Below are 17,222 nucleotides of genomic sequence, written 5' to 3' on the forward strand. Positions count from 1 at the left end.
AAATTGAAAAAGAATAAGTATAGAATGCAATAATAAAGATCATAGTGATAGATTGCGTTATTCGAAGTCTTGCTCACCAGTGTAGATCAAGTGTAATATGTTGAGTGTAAATGTTCCCAGTAATTATAATTTAGTCATCAAGTATTGTGTGGCTATGTATATGTACTAGATCAAATCTTTTCATTAATACATAGAATATATATCAAGAATTTTATTGGCTTACGGAAGAATTTGCTCTGTAGTATTATTCTATTCTCTGTATACCTTAAATAACGTGCAGCCGTTGCTCGATGCCAAGTCAAATATAAAGTGGACAATTGGGGCTTTTGTTCAAACAGAGAAAACCAGTTATCCTAATACTGCAAATTCCTTACCTGTAATGATGTAGCTTTTTGACATGTGTTTTATTACGTCGAAGTCACGGTATCTAACGGTTTCGTAGCCCGACCTGTTAAAATGTGGTGATCAGACTACCCTCTATTACAGTTAATAAAAAAATTGGACGGAACTACGAAGGTACACTACACTGTCATCCTCTAGCTGCGACAATATGTATACCAACGAACGAGGCGACCATAGTACCAACTATTAAGTTCCTTATTTCTTTCAGCTCACACAGTGTTCTGTTTCCACTTAAATATCACCCGTAGTCAAAGTCTTTCAAAAAAATATTCAAATGTTCTAGAAATATTCCCCGATATTTTCGAACAAACAGCTTTCTAATGACTTAACAAAGGCCTGAAAAATTAAACATGGCACCGTGTATTCTACTCTACACTTACTTAACACTGATTATCTATGTGAAATCCATAAGCTAGGTGTTTATAGTGGGTTTGAGTAATCAAATGCTCAGGTTACTTTCCATTTGAAGTATTGTGAAAGCCATCGTAATGTAAAATTTTAAAGGAATCATAATGGAATCTCACAATAGATCGTCACACAATCTCTCTGTTTTGAGGAAACTTTTACCCGTTTTGGGGAAGCTGCTACAGGAACGTTTTGGGAAATTTTGAAGAAATGGCACATAAACCCCAATATTTCCTAAAATAGGGAGATTGTTCAGTACATACTTTTGTTTCTGATTATTTCCGTTTACTCAGGTTACAGAATGAAAGAATAAACAATCTGTTTTTATTGAACACAAATGTCTACGAAATCTTGTTGCCCTATTTTTATTGATTTGAAACGTAATATTGTATCATAGCAATTTTGATGTTTTATTAAGTCAAAATTATATAGTTTTGCTTCAACCGCGTTCTTTTAATTCAGGTTTCCGATTTCGCGTCCGCTGGACGTACGTTGATGTGTCAACCATTTTCGTGTATTATTTCGAAATTATTCGTGCTTAAGATAGGGTAAGAACTCTTATTATGATTTTGACGATTTACATGCCGACCGTTTTACCACTTTTCTTCTATTTGGTCAACTGTAACGTCGCGTTATATATATACATATATATATATATATATATACGTAGGTCGCCTCATATTTTCACGTCGTTTGACAAAACCTCATGTTATAACTTTTTGGAATATTTCTGTTACAGGGCATTTTATTTTCAGTGTAGTCTTTGTATCCTGTGTTACTCATATTAGATATTGTATATCATTAGTTTATTCCAATCCACAATTTTCCATTGTAAGTTGTGTGCATTCGAAATTTTATATAACTTTCACACCACTTAACCTCGTCACCTGTCTCGTTTTCTCCCATGTTTATCAGGATAATTTTATATAACCACATTTATTTACAACAAGATACCCTATTCACTTGATATTGTTTTATTTGAATCTTCCCATTGATGTTTTTGGACTGAAATTGATCAGTTTCTTACTGGCATATGTGCATACTGTGCGTATGCCTCGATATTGCCTTAATTTACAAGCATTATAAGCAAAGATGGATAGTGGCTAGCAGTGCTTGTAAATTAAGGCAATATCGAGGCATACGCACAGTATGCACATATGCCAATAAGAGACTGATCAATTTCAGTCCAAAAACATCAATGGGAAGATTCAAATAAAACAATATCAAGTGAATTAAACTTCAACCCATTGCACAAGCAAGTGGCTATCAGGACTCAGTAGCTAAGTGGATAACGCGATGGCGTTTGAAGCGAACGGTACTGAGTTCGAGTCCTCGAGTGAACATCAACTCTGAGATGCAGGTACATCCAGCTGACGAGTCCTAAACAGGACGAAACGCGCGTCCTGGATTCCACTGCTAGCCACTATCCATCTTTGCTTATAAGATACCCTATTGTTCATGTGAACACTTGTGCGTTCATTCACAATAATTGCCCTATATATACATGATCATAACTGATGTTCATTTTTTGACTTATTGTTTAATCCCAGTGGTAGTTTAAGCACATGTTACTTAATAGTGGTGAAAACTACTTAAAACTAGTAAATTACGAATTTATTTGGAAGTTGGTACACCAAGACCCTATTGTTTGAAGCCTTGCTGGTTATCAAGTCCTTGACTTATTTCTGTGTAACCCAATTGTATGATAATTAGAAGTATTCCAATCATTATGCTAAGAATTTCTGAATTAGTGCTATCTAAGGCAGATAGAACTAGATGAACACACGTGAACGAATTGTATTTGAAATCCGTAATTAACGGGAGTCAAGTGCGGAGGAGTCATTGGTTCGTACAAATACCGCAGATTGTCATCCGCCGTATTAATTTTCTTGTTTTTTTTTAATACGAACTAATATGATCACCCCATTATCTGGTGAACTTTGAAATCTATTTTCTACATTTTTTCCATCGCTAAAATACGAGATAATTGCTAAAAGTTTTGTTCGATAATGTATCTGAGTTATTTTTCGGAACTGGCATACGGAATATTTTTTATTATTCGCAGAGGTACTGGCAACTCATAGTAAGGTTATACTTGCGGTCACCACCTATCTGGTATTAATTTAAAGGTTGTAGACAAAGTGCTTCAATAGAATACAAATAATCTGGTCATATTCAGTTTGAAAGTATTAAAAGTTGGCATTTTCTGCCATAATTGGTATTTGTAATATACGTGACATGGAGTATTCATAAGGGCGTTTAAATACCTCCAATGATTCCTTCGCTTACGTGGACGATTTTCGAAATTTAAGTATCAATATAGATGCATAAAATACATGGACTGCTTGCACTTAAAACTATGCAGTTGGGACTACCAAGTTCTAGACAATAACCAGCTTGATGTATTGAGACCTCCCATCGTTTTACTTGTATAGTATGTTTGGTTCTAAAACCCAGTTTGTGCTTGTGGTGATGAAGCTTGTAATATACTTCAAGAAAAAACACTAAATTTGTCACACCCCATCATACGAAAGATCCAGATTAACTATGTGTTCAAAGTAGCAAATGAGATAAGAGCGACATTCGTGTATAGAAATAGTGACAATTTAAAAATTTTAATCATACAGTTAGGTACGAAAAGTATACTGAATTACATAGTGCTAATATAGAGCATAGGTATTGCTTTCGTACATTTTTAAATGAACTTAAAGAAACGACTAAAGTGTCACAATTTGACTTTTGCTTTCCATTTTGGTTTCTGTGTGAACTTTTATGTTCAAAGACTTAATGAATAGAGGCTTTTAGCGTTTGCACGATCTTAATGGTTGCAAACATTCGTCTGCAATATTTGTAAACAATCCCTACCTGCTGTTTTCTATAATGGCTTTATCTGACACATATCTGGACGGTACCACACGTAGTGAACTGATTTTTGACTTTATGCATCGGTGTTGCGAACTCCTGGTTCTTAGACTTTATTGACACTGACTTTTAACGTCTTCCTCACAAATTTGGTCAGGACCCGTTATAGCTTCAGGTCTCTTTCCGTGCATAATGCATATTTGGTTTATGAAAATTTCTGAAGAAGTCATTAAGATTCTTTGAATGTATATATTCTGTGACATCAATCAGACGAGTCAGTCCATGGACATACACATTTTCCTTTCTGTATATTACTGAAATATTGTCGGTAAAATGAAGTCGATGTTCAGTAAAATCTTAAAACTAATAATAGTATTTTGAATTACGTAAGATGTAAACAGTTAGTTCTAAGAGATCGTTGGAGAAAAATATAGACAGGTTACTTAATTCACAAGGAGTACGGTAAAATGTGTATACTTTCATTATATTTCCACTATTTGATATTGGTCTACATTTCTGTGTAAAAAACATGAAGGTTAAAGGGTTTGGTTTCCGGGAGGGTTTAGTCTGCAGTGTTTAATGTTATCGGTTTCATCCTGTGTTTCCATTAATCTGTCAAAACATTCTACAGATGATACAACTTAAGTAAATCAAATCCCTGTAATTCTACGAATAACACTTTATTATATCAACGGATAACCTTTGAAATGGAAGGCGACTAACATAGTGATGGACACCGTATAATTTAAGCACATTATACAAGGATGGTTTTCTCCCCAAAACTAGACCTTTCATTTGATCCAGTCTTTTGAATACTCTTACAGTACATTTTTATTATGCATAATCAGATGAAAACTGCCTGTCGTTACTGACTGCTTAAGTCAATGGTCATTTGGAAAACGTCTAATTCTTTACTTGTAGACGCTTTTTGTTTACATAAATCTTCCGTTGTTGAAAATAAGGATAGATTTTCAGGTTGCTGTGCGGTTGTACAGTGAATAACTTGGTACCGTCAATTATGTACTTATTATTATTTTGGCGGCATACTCAGTGGCATCACCGGGCATTTTCGAATATCATTATGTGATTTTGTTAGATTTTTCCCACGTCAACTTTATTTGATAATTGTAGAAAATCACCTTTACGAAAGACCACCGACCATAATTTGCAAATTCACGCAGATGGTTTGTATGTTGAGTGAAGGAGGCTTTTGATAGCAGCTAGTGATCATTTGAGACTTTCTCCATCCATCACAAAAATACTACACCCTTTCTTTTTCCTCTGATCTATATTTGATATAATCCACCTTTATGATTATATGAAGCTACAGTGAAGTCGTTTGACACTCCCTCCTGAACCTTCTTGAGCTAAGGCACATATGTTTCTAGTTTTCTCACTATTCGGTTACCCAAACCAACTCCACTGTCTTATCTTTATCTGTTATACAACCTACTACACAGTTCGCATTTGCATTGTGGTCCTGTAATCTATTAGGTCAGCTAATATGGAGACTGGGAAATTATGTTTATCAACTTCATAAATGTTCATAAAAAATCCTCAAGGACAGACATTTCCCTAACCAACGTATAAAATGCATTACTACTAAGTCCATATGAAGGTTTTTATACTTCTCGGGAATCCGTTAGCGCTAAAATACTTTTTGATTGCTAACTTCTGGTCAACATTATTCGACAAATAATACACCTTTTCCATTTTTTTCACAAACCACTTCTTGGCTTTTCGTTTATTATTTATCTATTTATTTATAAACTCTGAAGAAATGGCTTACATTAAGTCACGAAACGTCGGAAATACTACCTTTTTACTCATTGGGAGGTAACAAAAATATGTTTATTATCTACTTCTTGGCTTTATTTTGTATCCCGTAAAGTGCCAAAACCAGCTGACTAACAGTTAGCGGGATTCCCCATATAACATGTTAATTTGTGTAGTCGAGAAAAATCAGTTGGTCTCAATAGCTTTGTTTTTAGGACTAAAAAGCACCTTGGGGTATATTGAATTTTTTTCTAGTGGATAATATGGAGTCACTGGATGAGAAACACCAAGGTCAGGTCTAGTGTACTAGACAAAGATCGTTTTATGACGTTGTAGATCTTCGGCTCAAATGACTGGAACATGTGTTATATGTCGTCAGCCACTTCTTACCGTGACACACAGTCATATAGCTTAGGAGTGGGCTAAAAACAAGCTAGGTGCAGCCAAACCGAGATATAGCATCAGTTAATGAAGTCATTGGATGCTAATTTGAGCTTTATTGTTAAGTGTAGACTACCTGGTCATGGTCCGCGCGACTATTGTGACCAGTGGTGGGAGATATCAAGTTACATGGCTTCGAATCAGCTCAAGTGATGCATCCACTTTGCTTATTAGATCCTGAGTCCAAAAAATTTATACTCTTTGTTTCCCAATTTCATCCTTCTCGAGTCAAATCTTTATTACCGTTACTCATATTTCTCGTACTTTAGTATTTATCTTGTTACTTTCTCACTGCTGATTTAGCATGGCATGTTGGGCCAATACACATTTGTGCCAGGTTCTGACTTTGCTTATGACTTACTAGCTAACTTAGATAATCTATTCAGAAAATCCTCTTGTATGTGGGTAAATACGTTAGTGATATTTGTCAGCAGATAATCATAAAGAAGTAACCAAACTGCATTCATCTTAATTCCTACTAGTCTCATATGCCACAGACTAAAAGATCGCGGCCAAATTGTTTTGGCTAAAAAATAGTTTACGTAGTTCAAACGAAGGTAAATATACTTAGTTTTGTGAAGAAGTTTGAAATATTAACGTGAAATAGACAAATAAACTGTACACCACTAAGAGTTACGACGTCGGTAATTCGTCAAATCTACCGTCAAATTATGGGTTTAAAATTGTTGTCAGTAGCTTTAATGATGAATAATTTGTACTTGGTGGTTGACTTTATATTTAGGTTCTCTAACATTATCTGTAATGATGAAATAAGCGTTCAAAACTAGTGTTATGCGTTTATCCAATTAAATTAGCTGTAATATATCCTTTTGGTGATATATGTGAGATGTAAACGAATTCTCAGAAAGAATACAGAGACACGGGAAGCTATTACAAACCCACCTAAAACTATGTTCACTACTTATACTCTAGAGACTTCACATATATATTTTCTAACAGAATATTTAGTATGATATGTGACAATGATGTGTAACAATAAGCAGCATGCAATCCGCCTGTTAGAACTCTTCAATAATGCTCATCCTAACATACAATTTACTGTGAAACACGGACAGAATGACATGTTACACTTTCTTGATATTGCCATAAAACGTAGGGGAGACAGAACAGTTCAACGTTCGGTTTACCAGAAAGTACTTGGAATGGCCTTTACCTGAATTCCAATAGATTTTGTCCAATCAGTTACAAGAAAGCATTGGTTAAAACACTTATAGGGTAGAAAGGATATGTACCACCGACAGACTGGAAGGAGAATTGATAAACGTTGAAAAATGCCTAAGAGACAACTGCTGACCACGGAAATTTATTGACAAATATAAAAAACCTAATGAAGACAAGACGGAAGTGATTACGGTCAATAAAAAACCAATACCTATAAATCTCAACTTCAAAAGTGATGACGTCGCAAAAACAATCAGCAAGAGGCTGATCACTGCATTAGCCAGAACTTACCCGGTAGTCAAACTATTAATTCTGTATAAAACATGTTCAATAACTCAATCAAAGGTTTACAAGCACCCCTTCTATGTTACCGTCAACTGTATTTATACATTTACGTGTACCTGCAAAAGCAACTACATTGGCCGAACAGAAAGGAGGGTTTATCTTAGATTTTTTGAGCATGTTCCAAAAGGCCTTAGAACAAAGAGAAAGATTTTAAACAGTGCAATCACCAAACATCTGGATACGGGACATCAAGTCGACACCTTGCCATCTTTCAGGGTGATCAGTGAGCAGCCAAACTCCAGTCTTCTTATGTTTGCTCAAACCGTTGCTATCAGGCGTCAAAAATCTGACTTATGTGTTCGAAAGGAGACGGTTATTAATCTTTCCTTGCCTTTGCGACAAATATCCCTTCGTTGCATCTTAAACTTTTTCCTTTAACTCTTTCTTGCATTTATTACATCACTGCGTTTTTATTTCAACTATCTTTCGAATTAGTTATCTTATTTTATTAACTGAGCCTATTTTATTTCTATCAGCGTTTACTCATTATGTAACCACTTGTTCCTGGCCGTTTGAACTGTTGTCACAATCAATGTTGTAGAATTTTCTTTTACATAAGGTATATATTTGCAATATTCAGTCTAGTAAATTTATTTACACCCTTGCTATACTAATATGTCTTCAACATAACTTCTAACTAAACACTTTCATGTAAGTAATTTGAACCCATTTTGTAATTATGATTTTAAATATCACAGATTGTAAGCAGCTGATGAGAACCGACGAAATACAATGGATTCATGCTTTTCTTCTAGAATCTTTGTTCTTGTTCTTTTCAACATGTGAATACATTATAAATAAATAATGCACCTCCAAAAATCCCAAATTTTACTAAAATTTGTTATTCACGTAATAATAATGCAATTCTGGTGCCAAGCCTACCTTTGATACACGAGCACAGACTAGAAATCCATTGAAAAATCAAGTGATTTTTTCGTCAATATGTTTTCTGTAATGTGGACGTAAACAGTTCACTTTTATTAGAGTACAGGGAGTTCTCTTATGAACAAGTTAACGACAGGTTTGTGATTTTTTCAAGATTTAATGTTATGTAACCTGTGCCTAAGTTGTGCGTAAACTTTAGAAAAATATATCAATCATATATTCCACGACTACTAAAATTGTTATTTTGATCTATTTAATGTATAGCATTTTGTAACTGTTTTATGTATATTACCTAATTTGCCTTTTTACGTTTTATTAGGTTCATTTGCATGAGATTTCATGTTTACTCAGAGAAGTAATGATGTTGAGGCCAGTCTGCGAAATCGAATACATATTTCCTCATAATTTAATGTTCTAACGCTTTCCAAACAAGGAGGATGGTGTAATGCTACAATTATTTTAAAATCATCATCTGATCATATGCTGTATGGTATTTCAAGGAAATTGGTCTTAGTGTTTTTTGTTTTTACGGAATTTGTTGTACATGTCTTAAATCTAACGGTTAGTCATAATGCATCGATCCCGGCTACAACTGAATCAAAGAATTTGCGTGTGCTCTACCGTTTTTACAAGCCTGATAATCTTGATTTTGTGTATGTCGCAAGTGTGAATTCAATTAGACAATTTAGTGTCGATAAACTACAGCTTGTTGCAGAACGTATTACTGGTCCACATAACTTCTCCATCTATTGTCTATCGAATGGTGATAGCTGTGAAAAGTGTATGCATATAGATCGGTCATCGTTTCCCTTCGGTTATGGTGCTGATTTCTGTCTCCCCCATCCAACTAACAATTATGTCAAAGCATGGGGTACTTCAGGTTTTCCAGGCCCTGAAATACATAGTTTCAACTACTCTGAGTGGGATCATGAATCTCATTTCGTAAATGATGACAGAATAACCTTCGAAGATGGCTTATATGTATGCAATACTGTCTTTCATGGATACTGTGAAAGGCTAGGTTTGATAAATGTCAGTCAAGAATCCCCATGGTCAATCGGTACAAGAAATCCACTGGTAGACAAGAAAAGTAAAAATCCACAAGAAATACCAGTTGTTGGATCTCTTCCCTATACACATTCTGTCCTAGTTGTTGGTTCAGAATATATTTATGTGGGCACAGAGCCTGATGGACTCCAAGAACACACGCTCATTACATTTGATCCACTAACTGTGCGACTAAAAAACTTTCACTTATGTAGTACTCAACCTAGCTTTGAAAGCAGAGCGCAGTTGTCAACAAATCCGAGCTTACGGATACAATACAAATCTGCTTTCCGATACAGATCAATGTCAACTAATTTGGAGTCCCAAGATCAACTGTTTAGACCTGCTTATGTATATTTCGTTCTTCAGCAGCCTGAAAGTTCACCTTTTTTCCGGTGGCAATCACGAATAGCTCGAGTGTGTGACGGAGATAAGTTTATTTCCTCTTACGTTGAACTGAATATAGCATGTTTTGAGTGTATATTTGAAGATGATGAAAAAGTGAGTATTCATCAGTTTTTTATATAAACGAAGTCATTTTTTGAAATGTATAACTCATCAGATCTTTATCAAAGTAATGTAAAATTTGGATAATGTCATACGAAGACGAAGATTATCAGAATTATGTGATATGTTAGCGCAATACACGACGAACGGTCTGATCATACATATAATCTAAAATTATTGTGCATTGACCTTAATAACTCGCAAAAATGATCGCTTAGAACGTACAATTGATCCTATATCCGGCAAGATATAAATAAAATCTTTGATGATCTAGGTTGTGACGTAGCATTTTCTGGAAAATAGAGTTAAGTACAGAAAAATTATTAACAAACAGAAATGCTTAAGGTAGAGGTCAATACTGTTGATGGTTACAAGCCTTGCAAAGTTCTCGATGTATAGAAGTAATCTAATCAGACTATCCGAATGGGCTCTTTTTACACTACTATAAACTAATGTTAAAATTTGGTTACTAAACTCATATAGGTCCCCACAATGAATAGTTTTGAACAGTAGGTTGCATGATTCTATCATCTGTTTTACTTTTTCATTCTGTATCTCCCAACAAAGTCTGTTAATTAGCTAGATCATAAGTGGATATATTTCATTCTTTGAATTTCAAATCTATCTGCTTTGTATGATTTAACGATTGATAACTGATAGAAGTTGACCGCTTTCAAATTTTTGACTAAACTGTCAATTTTAGGAATATAGGTATACTTAAAAAATTGGTAACCTACTGATAGTCTCATTTTAAATGGTCAATGCACTCTTAATGACCTACTGCAGTATTGATTTTCCCCAAATAAATATGTTGGTTGCTTCAGTTGATTGAGCGGTATCGTTTTTGGTCATATTTCGTAAGCAAACAGGGAAAGATTTGTCATCCCTACGATTCAGAACAGAATGTAATGACTATGTCGTTTGTATTTGCTTTATTTGATTGTCTTAGCAGTTCCCAGTCGTCTCCTACTTCTACCAGAATAGTATACCTAAACTCTCTGTAACTAAGTGGATAACGCGTTAACATTCGAAACGAAAGTTACTGGATCTGAATTTCAGAGTGGTAATCAACTTTGAGATGCAGGTATACCCAGCTGACGACTCTCAAATAGGACGAAATACGAATCCTGGATACCTGATAATATTTTAAACCAATGATTTGGATGATATTAGTTATTCAGTTCAGTGAGTTATGATGAATCACTTGATCTAAGCCTGGTAAAATATCCTAAATTCCACGGCATCGCACCATAATCAGTCTACCTTTCCAAGTTTTCCATCTAGTCTCTGTGGTGATAAGCAACACTTGGTATATAAGCCCCTGTAATATCCATAAAATGTCTTAATTACCACAGCAAAGGTTGGAATATGACACTAATTGAGTGATGGTCTCCATTATTCCAAACTCACGTAAGAGCGCAACATTAAATTAATGGTATTACCACACGAAAATGCTGTGCACACGATGATAATTTCGCATATTACTTTCAATTACTGTCATTTTGAATAAGCTAGGTTTCATAAACATGGTACGAAACTATGTGAAAGAAAGCAATGTACATGAGGTCTCTCATGGTCGTCAGGCTAGCGTTGTAACGTCACAGTGACTCAGACCGACATATACCTTACTGGCTTTCAATATTAAAAGATTTTGTCTACCATACAGCTATTGAAAGAAAGTACAACGTCACTAAGTATACTAAGTGAATAATTTCTTGTATCACATAGTTGTTTACAATTAAAATAGCTTTACAACTTCCAGTTCTTTAACAATTAGTCAGTAATCAGTTCATCTCTTACTTAGAGGGGAAGTCATTACTACTTATAGTTTAACATTTTCAAATATTTTCATCTTTATTCTTTTGAAATTATTATAACTTTTTGTATAAAATCACACTTTCATTTGATTCGCTTATTTTGAACCTACGTGAACTAGTCACGTGAAACCATTTAGAGTTGTTGTTTGCTTTGAACGAATTGATTTGCTTATAAATTATACCTGTGCCAAATCGATTTTGTCAAAATTGATTGCTTATTCTAAGATAGACCTATCTTCATCTAGCGTTTATAGTCGTCAATTAATCAAAACGTACCCATGTCAACACATAATCTCATGGTTTTGTAATAATATTTAATAAGTGAGCTTAGTTAAAACGATCATTTTTTGTTCACTGACCCAGACTTTGACTTGACGTTGAAGTGGTTTTATTTTGACTCACTATAATGTCTGCATAAATTATGGGTTGAGCATTCTTTAAATAAAACTGATCGTTTGCTCTCCTATTCTAACAATTTTCACTCTAATAGAAGATTCATGAAGTAATTCTTGGTCACAGTCATCTGTTATTTCTTTGTTTTGGTACTGAACACCGTCTGTTGAAAAATTTCGTATCGAAAATCTCTGTATCTGAAGTTGATAGTTCGTCCATTTTCTATATTAGTCATTGATTATTTCAAGATTTGACAAGTTGTTTGTAAACAACTTCAGTTTAAAATGCAAAGATGATGTATTATTACAGAACACTAGTTCTCACTGATCCAATCGAAACTATCAAGATTTGTCGTATCTGTATTTCTCCTACAGAGTCCGTCAGGAAACCGTGTTGTATTCTCACAGTTGTTTAATTACTATTTCAAAGGTATCACTGCATTGGAAATGTATTTTGATAATAAAAGAGAAGTTTTATTTATTAAAACTTGTACCATTTGCCAGTAAATGCATCTTAATTCAACTTACATTTTCTGATGAATTTTATCAGTTATTTTGGAAAATTGTAATGTAAGTCTTTATTCCAAATATTGAGACATCCAACTGGCTATAATAAACTTGCTGTACGCAGAAATTAAACTTGACCCTAAATATATGGTCAAACAACGGTTTTTCATTGTTATAAACTTTGAAACCCGAAATTAATTGCATAGTTGAGAAATTTCAAGAAAATTATAAAGTTGTTACTTACTTGGGTAACAAAAATCTACTTTATAGGAAAAACTGGTTTAATGTATAATTTCATATAACAAGCTTGACCAAGTTAGAAAATCAGGATTTTGTCTTTTTTTCACGAAAACTGACAATTTTTTAATTGTAGTCATATTACTCAACATCATCTCTTCGGACAGTACTTCAAAACTTGTTCAATAAATTCTATAGTTAAAACATTTCGTGTGTTAAGTGACATTAGGTGACTAATTATATCTTAATATAACTTTAAGGTTAATTGGTAGGCTAACAACCTGTTAGCATAGGCCTCTCTAAGTAGATTTATTTATTTTAAAAATTAAGCATTTAGTCAAGGATAATGTTTACAACAGTTCTCCATAACAAATACGGTGAAGTACTGAAATGTTAGAGATTCTTTCACCTATGTGGATGCTTTTAATTGTGTTATGTTCTCTAGGTTGATGACTTTTTCAAGGACAAAAATACAAGAAAGGTTTTTAGAACAGCTCTTGCTTTTTTGATTAAAGACAAGTCTGTGGATAACACTGTTGGTTATATAATGTTTTCCAAATTTTGAGACACAAATTATAATACTGTAGTTTTATTAAAAAATGAGTTTAATCAACCAATAAGAGACAAGAATAAAAACAAACAGCCCTGATAGTTGCTGAATGAAACGAGTAATTTCTAAACGTATAATAATTAATTTTTATAACTCAATGTAATCTATTTTTTTATGTTATAGATGTTTAACGCATTACATTTCTCTTCACGTGGTACTGTTGGAAAGCAGTTAGCTAGAGAATTATTAGAAAACTTTCAGTCCCAGTATGATGATAATTTGTATTCTAGAATTGATATAACTACTAATGACCATTCAGAAGTTCTTATTGTAGCGTTTGCTTCACAACCTATTGACCCCTTATATTACTGGTCTACACGCAATGTTAGTCCAGATATTGATTTGCCGAATGTTCAATACAATCCTGATTCATCATATCGATATGGATCAATTTTGTTGCCTGGTTCTGCTATCTCCTTATTTTCTATGACACAGGTACAATTTAAACCATTTTGATCTTTATGTACATCGTTTTCATAAAAACAAAATAACTGATGCTTCGTTTTTAATTAATTATTCGTAATCTTTCGAATTAATGTTCTGATATAGAAATATCTCTTGCTTTTTTTTTCGAATTTTTATGAAAACGTATACCTAGAATAACATTTTTTTCTGATAATTCGTAGGCGCCCATACTAATAAACGACAGATAATTATTTGTAATGGGAGTCCGGTATTGTGTGTCTTTCAACATCCCAATAACCAAGTTCAAATTATCGTACTAGTGCTTTTAACGCACCATCGTTCTATGAGGATAAGCAAACTGGAGAAGCATGATTCAAGTCCATGGCCTGACATTTGAAAGGTGGATACTGAAATACATAATCTACAGTTCCATTCTCTTTATGTCTATTTCTTGTATCTACTTAATATTGCATACAATTATTAGACCTTGTTCTAAAAACGGAATAAAACATTCAGAATGATTGATTTAATATTAAAATTTTCCGGACAACAATTTATGTAAAAATATTCATATGTATTTCGTTTTACTGAAATTCATTACACTGATCAAACACGGAAACGGAGACTAGTAATCAATATTGTCATTATTAGTAATTGTCCACCATTTCAAGTCGAAAGAAATCTTATAAGAGATTATTGGGTGTAGAGACTTTTGGAAGAAATTGCGAACCTATTTTAAACCATATAGTTTAGGGTTTTAAACCTATCAAATATTTAAACTTTGATCAACGGAGTTGTTTTCAATATGATCATATTCCGTAAAAGTTCTAGCTTCTGAAAAAATACAACTCCGATTGGTGTTGAAAAACATCCTTCAATATTTGTTATGACAAAATACCACAAGTAGTTACTTAGGTCATTTTATCATAGTTTGTTCTTCATTTTCTCTTCAAATAACCTCTTCTACTCATCAGTATGTTGCTATATATAGTCCGGTTGAAATTTTGTCCAAATGCATATAAATCATTGTTTATTTAGGAGGAAATTAAAGATGCTTTTTTCCTTTATAATGTAGATTAATGCCAAATTTGATCGTGTCGTTATGAATTGTTTGGACGGCATTGGAATGCATGGACCGTCACATTTTCTACATTCTGGAAGTAGCGGAAATTCTAGATGTGTTAAAGATGATTATTCTGTAAGTAATAATATTTATTTTCCCCTTAGTTTCTGTTTGTGATATAAATTTGCTTTTTCATATATATAAATGGGTAATTTGGAAGGATAATAACTATTTTATTTTGGTATCGTTCATTGTTTTAAATTTTTTATGCAGAGGAATTTGATCCATGATTGTCCTAGTAGTCGTCAACTCAATCAGTTTATTACAGGGAATGATCCAGACGATGATATCTATTCTCCAGCATTGTTGTACTTCAAATCTAATGTTACCGGTATGGCGATAACCGCTGTATCACAGGAATTCACAGTTGCAATATTTACAACAGATGATGGCTATCTATACAAGGTATTTACTTGTTCGTGTATATTATTCAATATTGGCTGCATTTTGATTAGGTGATCTGTATTTGTTTAGTAGTGGTTAATCGTTAATCTCGACACTGCTTTCATCATTAATTTATCATTTTCAAAAATCTAATTTCCTTGTGTACAGATTGTTATGATGATGATAATAATAATAATAATAATAATAATAATAAACGCTTAGATCAATACAATATGTATATTGTTGTAGCGAAAAAACTACTGGGAACCTAAATATCCAGTATATCAAGGTGTGAATTTTCAAGAAAGTATTTTTTCAGCAATTCTTGTTTACCATTTATCTTCTTCCAAAAAACGTTTCGACTAGCTCTCCGAGTTGGACATTTTCTGTCACAGTATATTAAATACATGGATTCCTATGTAGGCGCCTCTTAGTTCATAAGATATCCGTTTGCCAACCAAATGACAAGTTTGCTGCGCAGCAGTTCTCCCCGTTCTACTTTGTGGTTGTGAAACATGGCTGTCAAGAATAGAAGATATTCCTAGTTTACTGGGATTAGGCTTGAAAATTTGGTCTCGGTGTGCTAATGGAATATGTCGACTTGAACCTATATACATACATACTAGGTTCTACGTTGTGGCTGACTGAACCAAAAAGTCTTCAGGACTCAGGTCCTTCTCTGTCTCATTTCACACTTTGCTAAAATTGTATCTGCAGATGGAATTCTGGAATTCAGAATAGTCCGGACAGTAAAACTGTGAATTCACCAACGCTAAAGATCGACGGTCGTCCTGGCTTTTCGTGATCCATGCATTCTTTACGAACATCACTAAGTTCCGTGATGCTCCTTAAAGAAAGTGTCATTTCCATAGGTAGTCCTTCGCACTTCGTGAATGTTCTATATGTTTTACCGAAGTTTCACGAAAATTATATATATATATATATATATATATATATATATATATATATATAAATTCATAAACTATTTCAGTATGTTCAACTAATTTGTGTGAATATTAGCTCACAACATAAATATTTCACTTTTTATCAAGCAATTCACTTGAAGGCTTATTTTACATTTGATAGTCATGCAATAGTTTCAAAATGTAAAACAGATATTGCTGTGACCACATTTCCAATGTTATTGTTTGTTCAGTAGTTCAAATTAATGCAAAATCGTCACATTGAGTCAGTCGACGATTATTTTCTCCTACTGTCATGCTTTTCACTCTGGATGACTTATTGTTTCCATCGGTGGTATTTGTCATGAACCGACCTCAACTAAAGTACCATTCAAGACCAGATACTGAACAGTCGCCTTTTCCTTCTATAGGAGTCCTCGAAAGTGTCATTTACGACCCGAGGGGATTAAACCCAGAACCATCAGTGCTCTCAGTGACTGTTTATCTACTAAGTCATTAAGTTAGCATACGATGATACATATTCCCAACTCCCATTAATTTGTGATATCTCGTAATAATTATTCAACTCAGTTGGTGTTAACTTTTCTATTCCCTGCACATATTTTTGGTTGCAAGTTCATTGCATAGGAACATCAATGACTTATTTTATTGCTATTATTTAAATAATACTAGCCTAACTTATTTAAGTCTTAGTATCTCCCTTATGGCGAAATTTCTTTTCTGATTTCCTTTTGATCCATAGTATGAGCTTCTTGGTCTTCGCAAAGTACATCTTTTAGGATCTTTACAACTGGTTACAAATGGCCAACCAATAACAAGCCTATCATTGGACCACACTGGGACAATAGCTTTTGCGACATCATTTCAAAAGGTTATTTCATCCGATCAAATTTCCTTAACTCATTTTACTTAGTATTTCATGTTAAACGTATGATGTTATCAGTTTTACAGTTTATTATTTTGATTACTAGC

General features: G+C 33.7%; 1 protein-coding gene across 1 annotated transcript in view; it reads left to right on the top strand.

Annotated features, from left to right (window-relative positions):
- The first annotated feature begins 1,251 nt into the window (after positions 1 to 1,251).
- Positions 1,252 to 17,222, top strand: part of PLXNB3 (plexin b1) — an 82,531-nt gene continuing 66,560 nt past the window's right edge. Inside the window, exons 1-6 of the mRNA XM_051208202.1 lie at positions 1,252 to 1,355; positions 8,618 to 9,846; positions 13,539 to 13,850; positions 14,896 to 15,018; positions 15,157 to 15,348; positions 16,993 to 17,121. Coding sequence (XP_051066508.1) covers positions 8,779 to 9,846; positions 13,539 to 13,850; positions 14,896 to 15,018; positions 15,157 to 15,348; positions 16,993 to 17,121 — 1,824 coding nt within the window. The 5' untranslated portion in view covers positions 1,252 to 1,355; positions 8,618 to 8,778. The remainder of the gene's footprint in view (positions 1,356 to 8,617; positions 9,847 to 13,538; positions 13,851 to 14,895; positions 15,019 to 15,156; positions 15,349 to 16,992; positions 17,122 to 17,222) is intronic.

The sequence above is a fragment of the Schistosoma haematobium genome, chromosome 4, assembly GCF_000699445.3.
Source record: "Schistosoma haematobium chromosome 4, whole genome shotgun sequence".
NCBI lineage: Eukaryota > Metazoa > Platyhelminthes > Trematoda > Strigeidida > Schistosomatidae > Schistosoma > Schistosoma haematobium.